The sequence below is a fragment of the Centruroides vittatus genome, unplaced genomic scaffold (assembly GCF_030686945.1).
Source record: "Centruroides vittatus isolate TY-2023 unplaced genomic scaffold, ASM3068694v2 contig_754, whole genome shotgun sequence".
Classification (NCBI taxonomy): Eukaryota; Metazoa; Arthropoda; class Arachnida; order Scorpiones; family Buthidae; genus Centruroides; species Centruroides vittatus.
Window position 1 is genome coordinate 2,900,763 of NW_027122490.1, and position 23,216 is coordinate 2,923,978.

The 23,216-nt window shown below is 29.7% G+C and overlaps 1 protein-coding gene across 1 annotated transcript in view; it reads right to left on the reverse strand.

The window, feature by feature from the left end:
* LOC136981433 (rho guanine nucleotide exchange factor 11-like) overlaps window positions 1-23,216 on the reverse strand; it is a 188,423-nt gene that overhangs the window by 91,856 nt on the left and 73,351 nt on the right. Inside the window, exons 11-17 of the mRNA XM_067277756.1 lie at window positions 20,658-20,774; window positions 16,667-16,795; window positions 11,198-11,317; window positions 5,438-5,551; window positions 5,210-5,308; window positions 4,234-4,279; window positions 837-962 (exon numbers count right to left, since the gene is read on the reverse strand). Of these exons, the coding sequence (XP_067133857.1) occupies window positions 837-962; window positions 4,234-4,279; window positions 5,210-5,308; window positions 5,438-5,551; window positions 11,198-11,317; window positions 16,667-16,795; window positions 20,658-20,774 (751 nt within the window). The remainder of the gene's footprint in view (window positions 1-836; window positions 963-4,233; window positions 4,280-5,209; window positions 5,309-5,437; window positions 5,552-11,197; window positions 11,318-16,666; window positions 16,796-20,657; window positions 20,775-23,216) is intronic.

Here is a 23,216-nt window from a genome sequence, read left to right on the forward strand (position 1 = left end):
ATGTGTTAATAGCAAACAAATAAATAATAAAATATAATTTCATCAACAAATTCAAATTAATGTTATATCAATATTATAAAAGTGAATTATAATTCATTAATGTAATAGTGATATGACATTTAATAAAAAAAATTATTTATTATTATTAAACATAAATACAGTAGACCCCCTATAACATGGTAGATACATTCTTGTTATATGAATCCGTGTTGTACAAGTCAATTAAATACATGAGCCAATCACAGCCCGACACATGGGCAGTTTAGGGGCTACGGCTGTTTGAAAGGTTTTCTTCCATAAAATTAATTGATTCTAGACGAATTTGACTCAACATTTCCAAATCACGTATAATTTTTTGGAAATAATCCATATAAACTATGTTGTAAACAAAAAATTGTAGGATTACTTACCGAGTGTGCACTGTTTGACGACGCCATTGCTTAAGCTTGTTTTCGTCGCGGAGCGGATCGTCAAACGGCAAACACGTGTTTCCTGATCAGTGAATTTTTCACAGAATAATAACTTAACTTTGGAGACATCATTAATAAAAATATAATTTTTATGGCCATTAAATAATAAATGGTTTTTAGTAGGTCCGCTGCTCATTTAAACTCAACGGTTTTTACAATATCCGCTATTGGTCCAGATTCGATTAATCCTGTTGCAACACGAGTTGGCAATGATGTTTTACCATGCTTTATGAGTCTCTTTTAGCATGTTATACGAATATAATTGCAATTTTTTTGCCGTGTTATATGAACCCGTGTTACGGGGAGTCTACTGTACAGTATATTATATTATTGATAAATAATGGAATTAATGAAACATTATAATACCAAGTGCTCGTTTGTTTCTGAAATCAGCCAAAAGATCTTTAAGTTCTTTCTTTGCATTTGTTCTAGCTTTTCTAAAAACTGCACGAATCACTTCTTCTTTCTCTAGTTGATGTTGCAAAACATCATCTGTAAAATTACACAAGTAATGAAAAAAATTTATTTCATATTCTAGTATCAATAAGTTACTAAAGTTTAACTACACTAAAAATAATGTCATAATGATAAGAGAAGTGTTATTAGAACATTTCCAAATACAAAATAACTTTAACTACAACTCTAGTACTAGTGATTCAGCCAATTTAACCTTCTTCAAGACAGAATGCAACAGAGAAGAACAGAACTTTTTAATAACACCTGTTATTTTCTAATTCATGTGGTGTAATGTACTGTACACCACTTATACTATCAAGTTTATTTAACATTACAGATAAATAAAACAAAATTACATAAAAATAATTTAAAATGAAATTATTACATAAAACATAGTAGTAGTGCACATGAAAATTCACATTCAATTTATAGAACTTTTTAGGTATCTATTATAAAATAAATTGAACTATCATAAGTAGCTATCACACTACCAGACATTAGAAAGCATTTTAGTTACATTAATATACAATTATTTGAAATTATAATAAAAATAAATTCAAACCAACATTTTAGGAAGAAAAAATATATTTAAAATTTATGAAATTATTAAAGAAATATAAAAATAATATAAAGTTTTATCAAGCGAAATTTATTTCAAGAAAAAAATGTTTGCAGCTGAATCTATATTCTTTCTTAAGTTTTAGACTTGAATAATTAATTAAAACAAAGACAGATTTTTATTTATATATTTTTTAAATTGAACATATGCATAACAATCTGAAACATTACTAAAAACTTTATTCCAATGTACACATCTAAATAGATTTTGAAAGGGTTGACTTTTTAGGCAAATTATGAAACATGTATTACCCTTTAACAATTTTATTGTAAAATTACTTAAATGTACAAACTTAATTTGTTAAATTCATAATTTTTCTTTAATTAAAATTGCAGCATCAAGCCAATTGTTTATTTTTCAGATGTAAGCAATCATATTAGAGTGGTGAGCACAAACCAACAAACCTTGATAGAGATAACAGAATTATTGTGTCTTTCTTTAAATTTGAAGTAAAAGTGTATAAAATCCATCTCATAAACAAAGCATTGACAAATATATATCACACTAACCTTATAAGGCAGACAAGTGGAGAAAAATAAAAATAATAGCGGAAGTTGCTGAAAACCATGGCTATAACAAAAAGTTGGTATATAAAATGGCGGACAAGCAAAAAAAGACTTGAGGATCAATCAAGTAGGGCTCCAGAAAATAGTCCGCAGCGGGATGCATCTCCCTACCATATTCCTATAACGTATATGTGCCATATGCAGTCCCTATATCAAGAGATTGGAACGTACACTAATTCAAAAATAGCCTACAGTTGTAAGCCGGATGTATTCGGTGTGCTAAGGAATGAGAATGATCGAGAGGACATCAAAAGAGTGCCAAGAGTGTATATAATTCTGCTCAAAAATGACAGATTCAATAGAGATCTTGTATATATCAAATCTACAAGAAGATCTCTCAATCAACACCTCCATGAGAATAAAATTGATATTGAAAAGAAGAAAAACACTACCATTTTAGCTCTATTTGCCAGTGAAAATGGCATTAAACCATGAATTACAGCAAACATCCATTATCTGGCAAACTCATCATATACACCAGCTTAGAAATGTGAAGGCATTAGAAATTTTTAAAGCAGAATGCCAAGGCCTTTCAATCAATTTTAAAGATGAAAACCAACTCTCAAAGGTGTGGCAGGCTATATATGCCCCGGTGTTATAGCAGCCAACACAGGCGCACATCATTAAGAATTTAAAATTTAAAAGGAAAATTCGAAAGGAAATTAGAACACATTGGAAACAGAATAGTATGGAATTGCACCAGAAAATGTTTTCTCTAATAGAACTCCACCTGAAGAAGGTCCTAGGGTAGGGACCAAAAACATTTGTGACACATTAAAAAATATTTGCAAAGCTTCATAAGATTAGAGTGATATATGTAAAAGTGTATGTTCAAAACAGAGGTGTCTCAATGGGAATCCCATGGTATGTCTATTATGTGAGCTCAAACTCAGAGATTTGAAAAACAGTCTTATCTCCAAAATACAGAGTAACATACTACACTGTAAATGTTGCATATGACATACTAATTATATAAAATGCAAAACCAGACATAAGAACTTTTCAACATAATCAACAGTTATCATTACAAATTAAAAACAGCACTGGATCAATTCAGTGACACCGGGGCATACTTCCTAGACCTGGATATCATGTTTAAAGATGGTAAAGGACACACAAGCGTATAAGTAAAACCAATATTTCATCTTCTATATATCCCCAGCTACTTGAACAATCTATCCAGGTACAAAATGGCAGCTTTCAGAGTCTTCATTACAAGAACTCATACCTCTGCACCAACATAAAGAGAAGCCCTGGATGGGATAACAGTGCATGGATTCAACCAACACATCATCAATATTTTAATTAATGCATACACCCCAAAAAGGGAAGACCCTCACAGTTGCAGCAGTGACATACAACAGATTGCTGGATAACACTTTCCATAAGATTGGGGAACAACAATTACTATATAAATGCAAGAGCACTGTTTATAGTCTACTGCATAATGATAAAGACCTGTCAATCATTGAACAGCCCCTGATATTTATGAAATATCCTTCACCCTAAATCTGAAAAACTGCGTTAACAGATATATTGGTTTCACATCCCGAAATCTTCTCACAGCTCAAAGAACATCAGTATGATGTACCTAAAGTAAAAAGCACCAAACTGTGGTCATGACTTTAGCTATTATGACCACAGTTCCTTTGAAGACACAAAACTCCTAAAAACTGCCAGGGACCAAGCCACTAGAAAACTCATCTAAAAATTAACACACACAAAGTTACAGATCTATAGATACACTTGTAATGTAATTCAGTTTTTAAAGAAAAACATAAATAATATTTTCCTTTCATCTTTGAACAAAGTTAAACTGTAAAAAGTTAGCAATAGTAATAATAATTCACATGCAATGCATGCAAGCATAAACTGCTATAATTTTTTTATGCACTAAAATTCTTACCATCATAACAAGAATAAAATTATTTGAAAACAAATTATAGAATAGAATAAACCACAGCAATGCAAAGATAAATAAATATACTAAATAATAACTATAATAAATTTGGATTTAATTTCAAATAATAAACTTTTACAGGAAAATAATTAAAAATAATATCATGTTTCTATAAAAACAAATATTAAATTAAGTTCAATTTCAAAATAATAACATACTCACCTATCTCATTTAATATAGCTTCATCTATATTTTTTATTCTCAAAGGCTATAAAAATTAAAATTTAATTTATTTGTAATAATAAAATATACCATAGTATTAAAGTAAAATTATATGATTTTCTATTACATAATTATAAATCAATTATTATTATTATTTTTAACAGAAAAATCCTTTAGTAACTAAAATTATGATCTAAACTCTGATGTAAAATAACCTAAAATTCTAATATTTTCACAATAAAACTGCAAATGTATTAAAAATGTCTCCAAATTTTTCTGACAGTTTTTATATAATTTTAAGTGTTATTCTTTATTAATTTATATACCAGTAATACATTAAGTTCTATATTACAGAAAATCCATTTCAAAGAAAAAATAAAAATAATTCCAGTATAAACCTGCTTTTATAATTTAATATCTAAATCTAAGTAATGTTTCTAGAAATATATCTATTTTTTTTATTAGTAGTAGAAACTATATTAAATTCTTAAATAATTAATAAATATGTTTATAATTTCGACAATGAAATCAATACAAGCTTTAAATAAATTCATAATTTTTTAGCAGCTGAAATAACATATTATACAACATATGCTTTTTAGTTTAAAAAAGTTTAGTTTTGTGTTTTTAATTAAAACAAAAAGAGGTTAAAATTTATGAATATTTTTTTATTTTTATCACTTTCAAAACAATTAATATTCTCATTTCAAAAACTAAGTTTTTTATAATTTTAAAATATTTCAATTTTAAATTTTTTAAATTTAACTGTTGTCTTTCATTCAATTATGTGTGTTTGAAATAATGTTAAGTTTGAAATTTGTTTCTTCTTTGAACTAGAATAAGATATTTTTTCTATCATATTTCTGCTAGTTTTCTTCTTCACAGCTTATATCATAAATTATATTTAAAAAATCATTTTAAATATTTTTTAAAATTTAATTCAATACGTATGTACTATCAATATTAAAAGACTTACTGCTCCAGGTAACAAAAAACTTGAATGAATTTCATAAGCCCATTTTTTCATTTCTTTTAATGCTCCTTGTTCATATATATCTGATATTACATAGAAAAACTGCAAAGGAATTTTATCATATTAAAAGTTTCAAAGTTTCTATTTTTATTTAATGTAAAATTAAAAACAATTTTATAATTAACAATTTAGTTTTTAATTATAAATTATTACGTTACTTATTATACTTACCAAACCAGAAGGATCATTATTTGACATTAAATAATGAATAAAAACTGCCAAATGAGCTGGATTTTGCATCAAACTCCACATGCTTTTAAAAGGACCATGATCTTCAACCTGTCCCTAAACAAATATTATCATATAAAATTACTAAATTTTAATAATTAAAAACTAAAAAAATGCTGCTAAAATAATATGAATTTTAAAATATAAATAATTATTGAAATAAAAAAAATACTTAATATTTTTCACAATTTTTGTTAGATATCAAAACTTCAGTTAAAAGTCAATTTCATAGTAATTTCAGAAGTATTATAATATTTTCCTATAAATTGTTTCTTATTATTATGAATTCTATAACAAAAACCCAATCAAGTTGAGCAATAATCCAAACTTCTGGCTTTAAATCTGGAAAATTGGCATCAGAAAGGAAATTCAATAGCAAAAGTTATACCAAAGCTTCTTATGATGAGTATCAAAAGTATAAAAGGTAATGTTAGGTCATAGCCTACAAACAATGTGCAGACTTATCACTTGGTGGCTGAGAAACGATCAAAGGCTAATATATTATAAGGAGCAAGTGCAGCTAAAGAAACAAGCTCTCATAAGAAAAATGATAAAGATGGTAACCTGTAGGTAACCTTAAAGGAAGAGAAAAGAAATTGCAAACCTCATGAGAAAATAAAGATTAGACATAAAATGCATCCTGTGTACCCAAGAAGCTAGAAGGGAAAGTAACTAGATGGTTATAAAATTGCTATAGTGAAGCCGACAAACAAAGAAAAAATAGAGTCAGTGTTATCTTATTAAAAGATAACACTGATTCTATTTAACACTTACCGTGATGGACCAGTTGACCTAGTTCCTTACCTGTGTGCTGACTGATTTAAGCAATTTTATAGTATTTTCTACCGAAAATAAAAAACGATTGACTAAAGCTAGGTAAAAAGTAAAAACAGTTTCTGATATTGGAAACATTTATCTGTACAATACTCAATTTTGATGTGTGTAGGCTTTATTTTTATATATTATGATTTAATGTTATTTGGACTTGTTTTAGGGATAAAGATACAATGGAAAAAAAATTAAAAACTGCAATATAGCTTTAAAATTCATATTTTTATGTATGAAATACATAGTACATCGATGAATTTATTCATAATAATGATGTACTGTATCAATATTACTAGTAAACTTTTTTCTGACTGTAGCTGTTTTTCGTAATTAAGTCGGTTCAGCAAATGTACAGTACATAAGATGACATTAGCACTACCAGAAATATAGGAATTCAATTTTTGTATTTATAATATCTAAAAAGTATATAAATTATGTAATATCATATAAACTATACAGGTTTAAAATAATAACGAAATTATGTGGCTTATTTGTATTTTTTCAATCTCAGTTAGGGCTAAATCATAATCACGACATTTTCGTCAGATAAATCAATATAATCGGCACTATATTTGTTGATTTTTTATTAATGAATTTGAACAATTATTAGTTAGTACCTTAATGCACCATATCTAAACTTAACTTGTATATAAAAAATAAAATGACTCGATATTTGCTTGCAAAATATAGCGACAAAACTCCGAATCAGACAATGATCGTGATTAGACAAAATTGCTTATATTTCAAATTTCTGAATAAATAGTGCCCAATATTTACTAACAGACAGACTAAAATACACAAAGAAATTGTATTTTCATTGTTGAAAATGTATTGTTATGTTTTGAAGCTAGAAATTACAGGATATATCAAGAAACGTAATATTACGTTTTTCGTTTTTTGCAAAGAAATGCGGAAAACATAATATTACGTTTCTAGCACGGCAAGTGTTAAAAATAATAATAAAGAACTGTGTAATAGAGGTATATCTCAGAGGAGATAGATCAATCAGAATTAAACTAGACTATGGAATAGAACTAAATGTGATTAGTGAATATGCAATATGATGGAGAACCAGATACAAGTATTACAGGAAATCCTCATTAGTTTGAAATTCAAGGGTTCAAATTTACAATCCCAAATTTCTACTGAAAATAAAAAACAATTGACTAAAGCTAGGTAAAATGTAAAAACAGTTTCTGATATTGGAAACATTTATCTGTACAATACTTAATTTTGATGTGTTTTATGAGATAAGAGAAAAAAGGGTAGTCAATGGGTAAGGTGACATCCAAAAATGTGTTACTGTAAAAGCAGAGTCATGTTGATCAGATATGAGTAAGTCTTGGTCTATTGTTCTTTTATAGTATGGAGACATTGCAATCTAAACAAACAAGTTAATGTACTCATATCACAGTTCAGACAAAATTTTCACTTTGAATTCTGAAGTATAAAAATTTATTAACATGTAAATCTCTATTTCTCCAGCCAGAACAAAAGTACAGTTATGAACTACTGGGATTTCAAACTATCCGAGTTAGATTTAACAAGGATTTTCAGTAGCAGAAGCAGCAAGAATAACGAAAGATGAAGAACCGAATAGACAGTATGGAAGTTTCAATAAAGATCTTGAAATGATCCATGAAAAATATTGAATTGAACAGGTAACACCAAAATATGAACAAATTATATATTTTGAGATAGCATCAAACATGGCTATAGAAAATTCTTTCTTCAGAAAAAAAAAAAAAAAAGTAACAGTTAATTTTTAACACAATACACCCATACCTCGCTATACGGCCGCTCTTTATACGGCATTTCGCTATAACGGCCCTCTTCAATTAAGGCACGTTTTCGATTTACGGCCTAAAATGTTTTGCTATAACGGCAAAAAAAACTTTTTTTCGATGTCGATGTATCTACATGTTGCCAATCTTGCGCAAGCGCAATCTCGATGCACACTATTTTCTATTTCCTCTTGTTTACAAGCATTATTCAGTGTGTGCTCATAAAGAGGCTGGTTTAGACTTGTCTGTGTTTTATGTACTGTACATATTTATTACTGATTGTTACACATTAACTGGAAAAATTGGAAACAATTAGGGACATTTTTGGTACGTAAATACAGTACATATGTATCGTATGTAAAAATTAAAAATTTTTAATATGTATTTTTTTATTAAACTTATTTTATAATTTCATTATTTTTTAGACAAAATGCCACTGAAACGATTATCGACTTCGGAGACTGATAAAAAGAGATGCCGAAAATCAGTCACGCTAGGAACTAAACTAGAAGTATTACGTCGTATAGAAGCTGGAGAGAAAATTGTTGAAATTTGCAAGGCAATGGGACTTGCGAAATCTACCATTCAAACTATTCGCGATAAAAAAAGAAGACATTAAAACATATTTGCAATCTGCTGCACCTTTAAATGTCTCGAGATTAACACGCCGAAGAAACTGGATTATGGAAAAAATGGAAAAACTATTGATTATATGGATTGAGGACAATAACAAACGGAGAATGCCAATGAGTCAAATGACTATCCAGGAAAAAGCTTTAAGTATTTTCGAAAATTTGAAGAATGGAGATACTGATGAATCTGCTGAAGATGTCACATTCCAAGCAAGCCGAGGATGGTTTGAAAAATTTAAAAATAGGTTTAATTTGCATAATTTGAAAATGAAAGGTGAAGCAGCTAGCGCCGATGAGGCCGCATCTAAGGAATATCTCAACATTTTAAAGGGAATTATTGAAAGAGGTGGTTATAAACCTGAACAAGTGTTTAACGTAGACGAAACAGGGCTTTATTGGAAGCGAATGCCTGATCGCACGTACATTTCAAAAACCGAAAAATCTGCGCCTGGTTATAAGGTGTCTAAAGAACGATTAACTTTGCTACTTGGTGCAAATGCCGCGGGTGATTTTAAGCTAAAACCACTTTTAATATATTTGTCCGAAAATCCAAGGCCTCTTAAAGGACTAAATAAAAATCAATTATTCGTCATATGGAGATCCAACAAGAAAGCTTGGATGACTAAAGCTATTTTTGAGGATTGGTTCAAAAATCACTTTTGTACAGAAGTGAAAAAATATTTGCGAGACAATAACTTAAGCAACAAGGCTTTGCTAATTTTGGATAATGCACCAGGGCATCCTACTAATTTATCCGAACTATCTGAAGATGTCATGATTGAGTACCTTCCGAAAAATACAACAGCTCTGATCCAACCAATGGATCAGGGTGCAATAGCCACTTTTAAGGCATATTACCTACGCCGAACTTTCCGACAACTTATAAGGGAAACCGATGGTAAATCTTCAATTAAAACATTTTGGAAAAACTATAACATCAAAGATGCTGTTGACAGCATCAGTGAATCATGGAAGGAATTAAAATTAACAACAATGAACCATGTTTGGAAAAAAATATGGCCAGAATGTGTAAAAAGTACTGATGCAGAAGTTAATTTCCTTCCTGAAATTAGGCAAAACATTTTGGATCTAGCACATGATCTCGGTTTTGAAGGTTTGAACGAACGTGATGTGCTTGATCTACTTGAAGCTGATAGGGAACCCCTTTCATATGAGGAACTCATTCAGTTGCAAGCAGAACCGGCATTTGATGAAGAGACAGAGCCTGTTGTATCCAAACAGCTAACATCAAAAAATTTGTCGAAAGCTTTTTCCTATTTCGAACAAGGAATAAACATCCTCCTTGAAAACGATCCTGACGTCGAACGTAGCGCTAAAGTTTCTCGAGGAATTAACTCAGCCATTAGCTGTTATAAATCACTGAAGAACGAAATAGACAAGAAGGCAAGACAAACAACGTTAAACAATTTTTTTAATCCAGGCCCATCCTTACCAGCGAAAAATGATGACGACAGTGATCTGCAGGTTACCATTTCTTCATCGTCTTCAGATTAAAGCCATTTTAAAAAAAATTATGTATTTATACATACACATATTTTATGTAACATAAAGTTTGTTTCATTTTTGTTTATAGATTATTGTTGGTTTTTGGAGTCTGTTATTATTTTATGTACAAAAGTATGTACTTGTTATGTATGTATTTTTTATTTAAATGAAATAAAAAGATAAAATGCATTTTGAATGATAAACCATGTTACATATTTAACAAATTTGGAACCGATCCCATTGAATTTGTATGAATTTGTATTAGAATAATTGATTCCTTATACGGCTTTTCGCTTTGCGGCCAAGTTTCGTGGAACGTATCTAGGCCGTAAAGCGAGGTATGGGTGTACCTCCTCATATACAAAAATGATCACACTTGATCACATCTTGACTATCCTTTACAAAAGAAAGAATTTCAAAAAAAGCAAAGAATGAAAAGTGATACCAAGTAATCATGTAGTAGCACAACACCAACTAATCTGTGTAGACATACAAACAAAGATTACATTGTTCAAATTAAAAAAGAATAACTGAAAAATGGTTATTAAGTAAGCTATTGTAATCATTAGATATGGACTAATCACACATCACAAAAATTTTTACTAACTACTTCAAATCCAGTATACCTTTCGGTATGCATGTAGTTAATAAAGATCTTTGTGGTAGGGGCCTTTTTATACTCTCTTTGAGTGGTAAAGGGCCTTAAACCACAAAAAAAAAAAAAAAAATCTTTGTGGTGTGTGATTAGTCCATACTTAATTGTTACAATAGCTGACTTAATTATATAAACATACACAGACAAATGTAGACCAGTTATGAACTAACTTAAAAATATTTCAGTGAATATAAACTTTGTTGACTTTTTAATAAGTATCAGGTATGAATAATTAATTTATATTAGTAAACTTTTTTAAAATAATCTTTTCATAATACAGTAAATAGATAAAAATTACCATTTCAGTATCAGAAGGGAAATCATCATCTTCCATGCCAATTATGTAAGGTTGTTGACCACTCCAACGTACACTTGATCCATGAGTGTTATTCCCTGATTGCATGTCTGGAGATATAAGCTTCAAAGAAAAAGAAGGAAAATAAACACATTATCTTGGATATTATAAAAATTAAATTAAAAATATTAATTAATTACACAATAGTTATTATTTATTTTCTTCAGTAAAATAACTGATACATTTGTTTTGTATGAACTAGTCTCCCACAAACAATAACAAGATATAAAAGTTGAATTGAAATAAAATAAATTATAAAACAACATAAATACTAATTTTTATATTTTACACAGAATTAAAAGTTTTCTAAATCTGCAAAATATCTATTAACTTTACCAAAATAAAAAGAAACCTCCGTAACTAATTACTGCCTCCAGATTAATAAAAATACTTTCAATTGATAACAAGCTTTTATGGAATTATTATTATTATTTAAATTGGTCATTTCATAGATACATTACTGCTCATAAACATAAAAGAAATTAAAGCAGTGATGAGGATGAGCAACCTTTTCTAGATGTAGGCCATATGTAAATTTTATAGGTTTCTGAAATACATACAGTTTTTCTTAGGGTTATTTTTTCATTGAGCATGCTGAGTTTCAACATACTCCACAACCTCCAGCACAGAAGATACTAAAATAATATATGCTAATGATGTGCAAACTAGTAATGTATTAATTTATTCTCATCTTTTTAATGGTCAAGTTTAGTCTGAATGTTCTCTTATGAATATCAGCTTGATTAGGGTTGCATAATGGCATGAAGCAGAAAACAGGAAAATAAAGTAACATTGCCAAAACCTGGGGCTGCATATTAGAATCTCATGTTGCATACAATCCAGTGGCCACAGGTTGCTCATCATTGAGTTAAAGTAACAAAATAAAAAAAGAAAAACAATTTTAAATAAGTCTTCAATATTTTAAAATAAGTTTTTTTATTATTTTTAAATGCATTCATTATCTTGATCCGAGCGCGCGTAATTTCACATTTGACTGCGCACGCGCGTGATGAACGCCTAATTCAGTTATTAAAATACCAAATACAAGTTTTTGGTAATTACTAAACCTTAACAAACAATTATTTAGCTTAATTTTCTTACTGATAGAAGAACTTAACATTATATACATGTGAGAATCGAGATTTAGGGAAATTAATCATTTTAAAGAAATTACTGTTAAAAGAACGATTAAATTAGATTAGAAAAACATTTTATTTATCTTTGATAATTTTCACAAAAGAATGTACAATCCTTTCGTTTTCGAGAGAGATAGGAAGCAAACTTCCTTTTTCTATGTTGAGTAAAAATTACTCACTATCCTATGATGTTGGAGTCAGTTAACCAGCCAGTCCTATAAAAAGAGGCATTTTCCCATCATTCGAGGCAGTTCAATAAGACCCAAATTTGCCATAGGAGTACCATACAAAATTATGCATAGTATTGGCCATATAGAAGACAAAACTACTTTATAATGCGCACATAGAAGTTACGCTACAAGATTTATGAACCTCTCCTGTTCCACATCCTTCAGAATACTTATCAACACATCGGAACTAAGAAGATCAAACCTCAAGTGAAGGTAGTATAATATCTAGATTGATGTAAACTCTCTCTCACACGCATAGATTCTCTCACGCGTATAGGTTAATTAAGATTAAGTTAGATAGTTTGATCTCTCTCCTCAATATAGATCTTAGTATAAAATATTTCATTTGTAATCCAATTTATTTGTATTTTTATTTCATTCAATTCAATTAAATTTTATTATTATTGTTTTTAACATGGTCTCATCATTGTCTCACCCCCAAGCCTATGTCTGTTCCACTTACTCGTGACCTTCCCACTCAAAATTCCTCATGAACGAAGGTTAGCGTGCCTAACGCTAAAACTAGGCTGGTGTCAGGAAAAAGCAACTTACAGGAGACCTTACAAAACCCTGTATCATCTCAAAGTCTTAGGAAGCCATCCTTCGACAACTGCGGGCTAGTTTCACAGACTAGAAACCGATTAAGCAGTACAAGAGTATATTCCAAACTCTGTATCCCCAGCTATCCCCATATACCTGTCTGAAGTGTTATCTATTAATAATTTTGACCATTATTTAACTTATATTAATGCACAAACAATGATTAGACATTAATTAAACATAGACATTCAATAGATAGACATAGATATTCAATTTCATACACATTCAATTAAACAGATGATGGGCCAAAAACACACTCTTCATTTGCCATTTAGATAAATTAGTAAAAATTTTCAACATATCAAAATTTTTAAAAAAGAAAGATGTTTTTTACTATCTTTGGTAATTCAGTAATTCAAAATAATTCTACATTCTACAATCCTATTTAAAATAGTTCAAAAGCTAAAATTATTATTATTAAAACCACCAATCCAATGAATAATATTAAACCAATGAATCCTTATTGGATTCATTGTATCATATAAATGATAAAATGACTATAAATACAAATTCTTATTGGATCATATAAATGTTATTAATGTATTTCAATATTGTCATTATTTTAAAATCATTTTTAATGATTTTGACAATATTCTGTAATTTAAAGACAAATGTTCAGCACTCGAAAGATTATGGTTGCCCATCAACATCAGATTAATCTTCAAATGCTAAACACTTGTCTTTAAATTTTTTGCATCTAAAAATAAATTGAAGACATTTGTGGTATCTTTTTCTACTCCAGCAATACTTTCTTTGCACAGTTATAGCAATTTTGTTTCAGCTAACCACAATACACATTGCATTTTTTCCTGTTTTGTCATCATTTTTAATGTAGAATGTGATAATGTAAACAAACTATAATTGATATTTGATTTCACAATTTCTAATCTTAGATATTAGATATAGATAATCAAACTTTTTTAGCTAAACAGGTATTCATTATTTTTTAAGATAATTTAATATATTTAAAACAATGCATGCTGCTAGCAGTTTTGTAAACATCTGCACCAAAATCTTTTTGAATTATTATTTCTTTTACTGAAAACTGCATTTCAATAACTGCTTCATTTTTGTATTATAAATTTGGGTGTAATAATAATCTTTCTTACTGTACATTCTTTTAAATAGATTTTGTTCTTTGAAGAAACTATTCTGACACTTGTCACATCTGTTTTAATTTTTTTTGTATTTCCACATTGCTTTAGGAATTTTATAAAAGTACAGTAGAGCATCGATTATCCAACTTAATTGGGGACTGGGGTTGGTCGGATAACTGAAAAGTTGGATAACCGAAAAGTATGAAAAAATACATTATTAGTATAGCGTATTAGGCCTGGTTTAAATACTAGCCTCCCTTTCATGGTCGAGCCAGTGCTGCCAGCTAAAACATGCAAAAATTTAACAAAAATAATATTAAAGTAGCCAAGACATAACCAAATATTGTAGCGCCACATCACTAGCGGACATTTGAATTTGCAGACTAGAACGCGATCGGTTAATCGGGGGTCGGATAATCGATGCTCTACTGTATTTGCAGAAAAAATATTTTGTTTCTCTCTCTCTCTCTCTGTGTGTGTGTGTGTGTGTGTGTGTGTTGTGTGTGTGTGTGTTACCAGCAAAACCCGATTTTACACCAAACTAGTTTGGGGTAAGTGTGTCAGACCAAACTAGTTTAGAATAATTATTCAAGTATATTAATGGTTAAAATAAAATTAAAAGGCAATTAATTAGATAAACAATATTTATTCATTTAATTGATATTTTACTGTTTCTTTGTTTGCTTTTATTCAAGAACTACCGTGAATCAATAACTAGTGACGTTAAACACTGGGCGGGAGCACGAACAGTCGGAAGTGCTGCCATTGGGGTTACCTAGGTACACTTTAACCCACCCATTAATATATTTAACCACTGATATACTTGAATAATAATTCTAAACTAGTTTGGCCTGACACAATTACGCCAAACTAGTTTGGCCTAGGCAAAACTGAAATCAGGTTTTGCCAGTAACATATATACACACAAATCTTAAGAACTTAGATCAAATGATGTATAATTGTTCAGTTAAAAATTTTTTATCAACATATATATAAGATGTAAAATTACATTTGTTTGCAAGAACTGTCTTTAGAAATATATTTATGCTGATTCAAAAAACCAATACTTTTGTTCTTTTTCTTTTCTTTTTTTTAAATACACTACAAAAATTAATTTATTTGAAATAACAAAATGTATAAAAGCTAAACAAATATCTTTCATGGAAAAGTCATACTTCTAATAATTACAGGAAGCATCAATCATCAATAACATAAAATTTCTAATGAATTACATATAAACAAGGAGATATATTTTTGGATTTATATTATACAAATATACCATATTTCCTTAATTTAATTCTGGAATTCAAATATACCCCAGAGAATAAGGTTTAAAATAAATTTCAGGTTGAAAAGAAGGGGAAACACATTAAAATATTGCACTGTACGGGGTAATGTAATTTAGAATGATAAGTACAAAATTTAACTAAAATTCTGCCACCTTCAAATTGTTTACAGTTGGACACTTTCTATTCCAAGTAAAAAAACATTCACATTCTATTTCCATTGCACTGATACATTTTTGGAATGTTTTTCTGTTCTTTTTTTCATTTAAGTTCAATGATCCAACTGAAGAAAGCCTATATAGTAGATCAAAAAGTTTTTGGTTAATTAAATACATTGCTGGAATTATACAAAGTAATCTGCTTCTTTGATTTGGTTACTTCTCCAATTGTGTCATAACTATTTTTCTATTCTAAGGCTCATGGAAACATTTTTGGAAATATTGTTGAATATTGAGCATGGGAAAGTTGCAATCAAGTTCATAAGTCAAGAGCTTATCAGCTGAAGATTAATTAGAAAAACTTGAATTAGGAAGATGAGTTTTAACCAGAAAATGGTAGTCAAGTCTTGATTCTGAAGATAACATCAAAACAGACATAAATGACAATGTAACACTCAAATCAGAAAACATTGAATCACGTTAACTATAAAAATAATAATTATTTCAAATATTGTGGCTAGTAATAAAGTCATTTTGAAAATTTTTTATTCACTTGTCTGTTGTTGCAAGGAAATAAACCCCAAAAAATCCCAAAGGATACATGTATTTTAAAAATAACCCTCAGTGTTTAATGAAGAAAATACAGTATATATATTGTATATTTATAATATATGTATGAACTAAAGGAATAATAATGAATACCTGTCTAGCTAAAAAATGTTTATTATCTGTATCTAAGATTAGAAATTGTAAAATCAAATATCAATTATAGTTTGTTTACATTATCACCTTCCACATCTATATCTTTCATATAAGAATATGATTTATGTTACAATTAATTTAATATATTTAAAACAAATGCAAGCATGTTTTTCATTTTAATGGATTGTTTAAAATATTCTTACTGCTTGACTAGGAGATGATAATGGTGTTGACAACTTCTGATCTGGAAGAAGTGGTTTATTATCGGAAACATTAAATTCTGATCCTTCAGCCATTTCCTCTGAACCAATAGATGATTCAATAAAATTTTCCTGCATAAATTAATTTAACTCAATAAATAAAATGACACAACTGTTAATTTAAATATGAAAAATATTTAAATAAAGACTTATAAATGTTTTAATTCATTACAATAAGACCCTATATAAATCTTTTAAATTTTAAAAACATTTTTAACTCAAATAGATATTCAATTTATAAAGTTTAATGAAAAAATAAACAAATCCAAAAAGAAGTGGGTGATGTGTATGATGTGTAAAAAAATGTTACCTATAATTATGTCAATATAGAATAAATTTTCTATTTAGGCAAAAATTTCTCTTCAAATATTCATTTTTAAAGTTTAAAAACTCTAAAATTCTAGTAATAAATATATAAAGAAATTACATATAATTTCTTTTTAAAAATAAAGATTTTGTTAACTTTGATTTAAATATCAAAAACTTAATAATTTCTATTAACTAAATGTTGTTTCTGAATAACACAATGTTAATCCTTAACTGAGAATACATTTTATGTAAAAAGCAAAAGTTTATTAAACATTTTCTGAATCAAAATTCAATGTTATACTGTTGTGTTAGAACTATTAAATGTGATGTTAAACAGAACATTATTAGTAAAGGTAAACAAGAAAAAGATATTAATATTAAAAATCAATGAAATTCAATTCTTTTATGATTATAATCATATGCAAAATTTGAATTCAAACTCATTAAGTTTTAGACTAAATAGTAAATCCAAACACAAATATTCAAACCCCAAAAATTCTGATCATTATCTCAGTAATAATTTATAATTTCTTAGTAAATGATATACAGTAGAGCATCGACTATCCGAATTCCGATCAACCGAAACATTGATTAACCGAAAGAGTTCCAATCGGCAAATTCAAATTTCCATCAGTGCTGTGGTGCTGCAGCACTCTCTCCCTCCCTGCCAACCTAAACTGTAGGCTTACTTTAATGTACTATTTTATGTAAGGTATGTATTTGTAAGACGTGTGATACAAAATATAGACATATAGATTATAGATAGATAGAAAATATAGATTTGTGTTTAACCTGTCCCGCATTGTTCCCGAATATTTTCGCGTTGACCTCATTTGACCTGCATGGGCATTTCCGAATATATTTGTTTTTGCATCGAAACGTTTTTTAAACATCAGCTGTCGTTACTTGTACAGAGTTCCGAAATTAGTGACTCATATCAAAAGAACCGTTATGTTATCTAGTTTTCGCACAGCAGGATATTACAATTCTAGAAATAGTTGTTTACAAGAAATCACAAAGGAAAATAGACTGTTAGTTTGTCTCTGTTTCGACATGGCAACGTCTATTAGAAATAGCACTCTGAATAAGACAGAATTGATCAAATATTTATTTAATTTAGGTTCCAATAAATCTGAATTTTCAGACAGCAATGATGAGTATATCCAAAATGAAAATGTAAGTGATGAAAGTGGTGATATTGATCACAAAATACCATCTACAAGTGATTACAGAGGCCGATCTCACAGTAGTACTTAGTAGTGACAATGGTTGGATTTGTACAAACTTCAGAAGCCCTCAAGTAAACAGTTTCACAGAACCAGTCCAATGCAATTTATGGAGTGATACTACACCATTTGACTGTTTTCGTATATTTTTCGATGATGAACTTGTGGACAAGATTGTTTAAGAAATGAACAGGTATGGTGATAGCTTGATGAACTGTGACAAGTTATGGGAAAATTGTCAGGTAAAACACTGGAAACCAACAACAAATCCAGAAATCAAAGAATTTATAGGACTTACAATGGTCACAAGTATCATTAGTATACCGCACGTAAGCATGTACTTTATAATTGAAGATGTTTTCTGTACACCATTTTTTTAGTACAGTGTCGAGCAATTGCTTTCTGCTTTTATTGTCATGCTTGCATTTTACAGACAATAATCAAGCCTCAGGTGGTGATGATAAACTGCATAAATTACACAGTGTTATTGATCATTTATGCCACAGGTTCAAATATGCCTACATCCCAGATGAAAATGTCTGTGTAGACGAAAGTCTTATGTTATGGAGAGGCAGACTAGGATTTAGACAATATATATCGAGCAAGCATGCTCATTTTGGCATAAAAAGCTTCGAAATTTGCAAGTCATAAACAGGATATGTTTGGTTTTTTAACTTTATAGTTTACATGGGAGCTTCAACAGAATATGGAAATTTTGAAGGCAGGCAAGGTGAGAAAGTTGTGCTTACCTTATTAGAACCGTTGCTTGGTAAGAATCACAAGGTGTTTTAGACAGGTTTTTCACCTAACCGACCTTAGCAAAAACACTTCTGGAGAAACAAACATATGTATGTGGAACCAGGAATAAAAATTGAATTGGAATGCCATGCAATTTTCCTGACCATAAATTGAAGAAAGGGGGAATTTATAACCTGTCAGAAAGATGAATTGTCTGTGTTTTGTTGAACAGATAAAAGGGATGTGACAATTCTAAGTACAATGAGTAATAATGCATTCTCTGATTCTGGTAAATGTAACAGATCAGGAGATGTAATAATGAAGCCAAATTGCATTTTATATTATAATTGTAATATGGGTGGTATCGATCCGTGTGACGGAGTGATACACAATTATCTGTGCATGAGAAAAACGGTGAAATGGTATAAAAAAAAAGTTTTTTTTCATATGCTGGATATTTCATTATATAATGCTTGTGTTTTGTATCACCAACATACAAAAAAAAACAGATATCATTTCTTGATTTTCAAATGTCTGTTATTAGAGAAGTGATCAAAAAGTTTCACATAAGTAGGCATGTAGCCCACCGCAGTCAACCATCACACGAAAATCCATTACATTTATCTGAACAGCATTTTCCCAGTTCTATACCACCACCAACAGAAAAAAAAAGAAACATCCAACAAGAGTATGTAAAGTCTGTTTGGCAAACAAAAAGCAAGTAGAATCATGCTATCAGTGTGTACAATGTTCCATTCCACTATGCATTGTTCCTTGCTTTGAGATTTATCACACTAAAACTAACTTCTGAAATAAAATTTTTTGTTTTTACATTTCCTAATATGTCTATTTTGTGTGTGTAAAATATAAAGTAATTTGGAATGATACAATAGCCACAATTATAATTTTTCTAAAACATGTGATTGTGTTAGGCTTAACATCGAAAAAATTCAACATGGAACAACATGCAATAAAGAGAATATTCAAAATCGAATAGGTTAATATATTTTTTGTAAATGATCAGTTACCCGAACAACCCGTCCCAAATTTTTTCGGATAATTGATGCTCTACTGCATTAAAATATGGCTTTCATTTATTGATACCTAGTTGAAAAATAATAATAATATATATAATATTTTAATTTGGAAATGTTATCTTATTTAATATATAATTATTACTAGAAATTTAATGTTATTTTTAATCAAAAGTTTCATGTATTAATTTTATAAACCAGTTCTGTTTATTAAAAATTTCTGCTGGAAAAGAAGAAAAGGTTATTCTCTATTGTTTAAGTAGAGTTAGTTTCATATTAACATTGCATAAGTATGAAATTTAAAATATTAATAACTTTTATTAAAAAGACAGCAATAAACAAATATTCATTATATTAATAATATTTACTAAACTGATACTAAATAAATAAAATAGAAATTCATTATTCTATAAAAATGAACCAATCCCTACAATCCATAATGAATTTACTTTTACAATCATTATAAATCCATAATGCATAAATTTAAATAAAGTATAATTATAAACTTTCTTATACAGTGAAAAACTTATTGAAAAAACTATAAATCATGTTGTCAAGTTAAATATTTTAAAAATCCTTTTGTAAATATTATGTTTCATGAACTAAATTAAAACATACTGTACATACTTCTTCAAAACATGTGTTGTCTTCTCCATTACAACCATCCTTATATTCTACATTATCTGAAGATGCATCTGGAGGAGGAGTTCCAGGAGGTGTATAATCAGCATGACTGACTGATCCCTGAAAACAAATATTTTTTAAAATGATTAATAATTAATAATTGATTTGAATAGTTTATTTTAATTAATTCAAAACATTCAAATTTCATTGTAAAAATGTTTTGAAGTAACTATTCATAATGTAATATCCTTGTTTATGTTACTTAAAACATATATGGAACTGACAAAAAGTTTGATAAATAGCATTATATATATAGAATAACTGAATTAAATTTTAAATATGAAAAGCAAATTCTCATTTTCAGGATCTTTCAGTTATATATCCACAAATAAAAATTTACATTAAATATCAATATTAATATTGCTTATGTATTAGATTGTTGCAAATGAAATGGCCAATTTTTACTTCTGTCTTTGAATGTTTATTAACATTTTCAATCAAAATTGTCTCCACCAACATTAATACAGTTTTCCCAATGCAATAGAAATGTATTATCACCAATTTGATAGAAATCACAAGAAGCCAAAAAGCCATTAAAGATACTTTTTATTGCATCCTTTCCCTTGAAGACTTTTTTTGTCAAAAAACTGTCCAAATGTATAAAAAAAAATTGATAATCTGTTCACAAAAAGTCTGGAAATACGGTGGATGGGAAAGAATTTTGTTTGAATACTTTCATTTTTGTGACAATTAATTAACGAACTGAAGACCTCAGTAATGTTCAAAATAACCACCCAGTCAGTTGAATAAAACACAACGTTTATATTTACAATGCAAATGTACAAAATAATACAAAATAGCGTTACAATTAATTATGCACAAACACTAATCCAAGCGACAACCGACTATATCCGTACAAGTTTGTCGGAAAAACTCCTTACGATCTCCGCAAACAGACTTATAATTAACAACACCTCCGAGTCAGGAACAAGTTCGTACTAAACCACTGGAGTTCACTTTCACCAGATTTCCGTAACGTCCTACGAGAGAGACAGAACTTCGATAACAACCATCCGAATCCAATCTGATCCTTTCCCGCCGAAACTACTTCTTAAATAGTGTCCGCGTTTGAATCCTCCGCCAATCAAATTCAAATGTTTCCACAACGTCCGGCCAACAGTCACTTTCCGCCAGCCAATCGTCCGTCTGTCGTCGATTTGAAACACAACAGATCTTCTAACGGCTCTTTCTAACGGCCATTTCTAACGATTTTTCCGTCAAGAAAGTTTGTTATCTTAAAACAGGGTGGGAATCGTGCACCTAGGTGATTCCATACCCTACAACCTCCAAATGATGCTCTTTATCTCTCTCACTGAGTTCGTGTGATACCCATTGTGAGAGTTCGAACCCACCGGAATTAAGCCAGTAATGATACATCCCTTTCCGCGTGAGTAGAAGGAAAAGGGATATGAGTCAAAAGAAAGAAAAAATGAATCAGGAGGAACAAGAGTCGAAAAACGCGGGTTGGCGAAACTGGAACTCGTGACCGAGAGAATAAAAAGATGACGACAGAGAAAAGGGGGGTTGGTTACGTTTTCTTTAGACTGTGTGTGTGCGGACAAAATCGAGGGGAACCGCCGATAATCGACGAAATATTGTCGACTACGAAGACCGACCCGGATCACGAGGTATGACCCGAATTTATGTAAACTCTCCCTCCGCGAATCCAGAAAGAGGCGACCGTCGCACGCCCCTTTTGTAATTATCTTGCTAGCTTAAATAAATTCTTATTGTTGTTATTATCCGTTGGCTATGTCTTTTATTCGAATAGCATCATCCGCCGCTCTACCGTCGACCCCATTCACTTCCTCCACTCGCGTAACGTGTAACTCATCCGAACCGCCATCTTGATGTGGGCAGGTCTCGCGGACCTGTTAGCCGACAAAAAGGAGGAACGAGACTTTGGCCGCCTCCCGGCACCCACACCATTTATCGAGCTTCTTGACTTTCCATAACATGTTTAGAGGTCAAGAAATGGTTGAATAATGTCCAGTTTGTTCAACTTTTTCATAGTTTCCTGGACAGTCAGATGATGTTCTGATTTGATGATGTTCTTCAATTCTGATTTTTAAGGTTTTTATTCCTGATATGAAATTTTTTGAACCAATGCCTGGTGGCCTGCACACTCACATGACCTTCACCAAAAGTTTCATTGGTATTTCAGGTTGCTTCAGCTGCATTATGTTCCTGCTTATACTTGAAAAAGAAAATTATTCAATTTTATTTTTTTTTTTAGCTACACAATTTTTGGCGTGACATCCACAGTACGTATGTAATTTCCTTTTTTCCATGCCATCAGAAAAAGTACTCTTAAACATATGGAACTCACAATATAAATGAGATTACATTTTTAAATTCACGTATTATATGTGTGCTCTTCCAATTTGCAAACATTCAGCACTATTCAAATGGAAAAAAGTTGAACTACAAAGCCAGAAAATTTAAATTTAAAAAAATGACCATTTCATTTGCATTGATCCAATATAAATTCATAAATTGTTA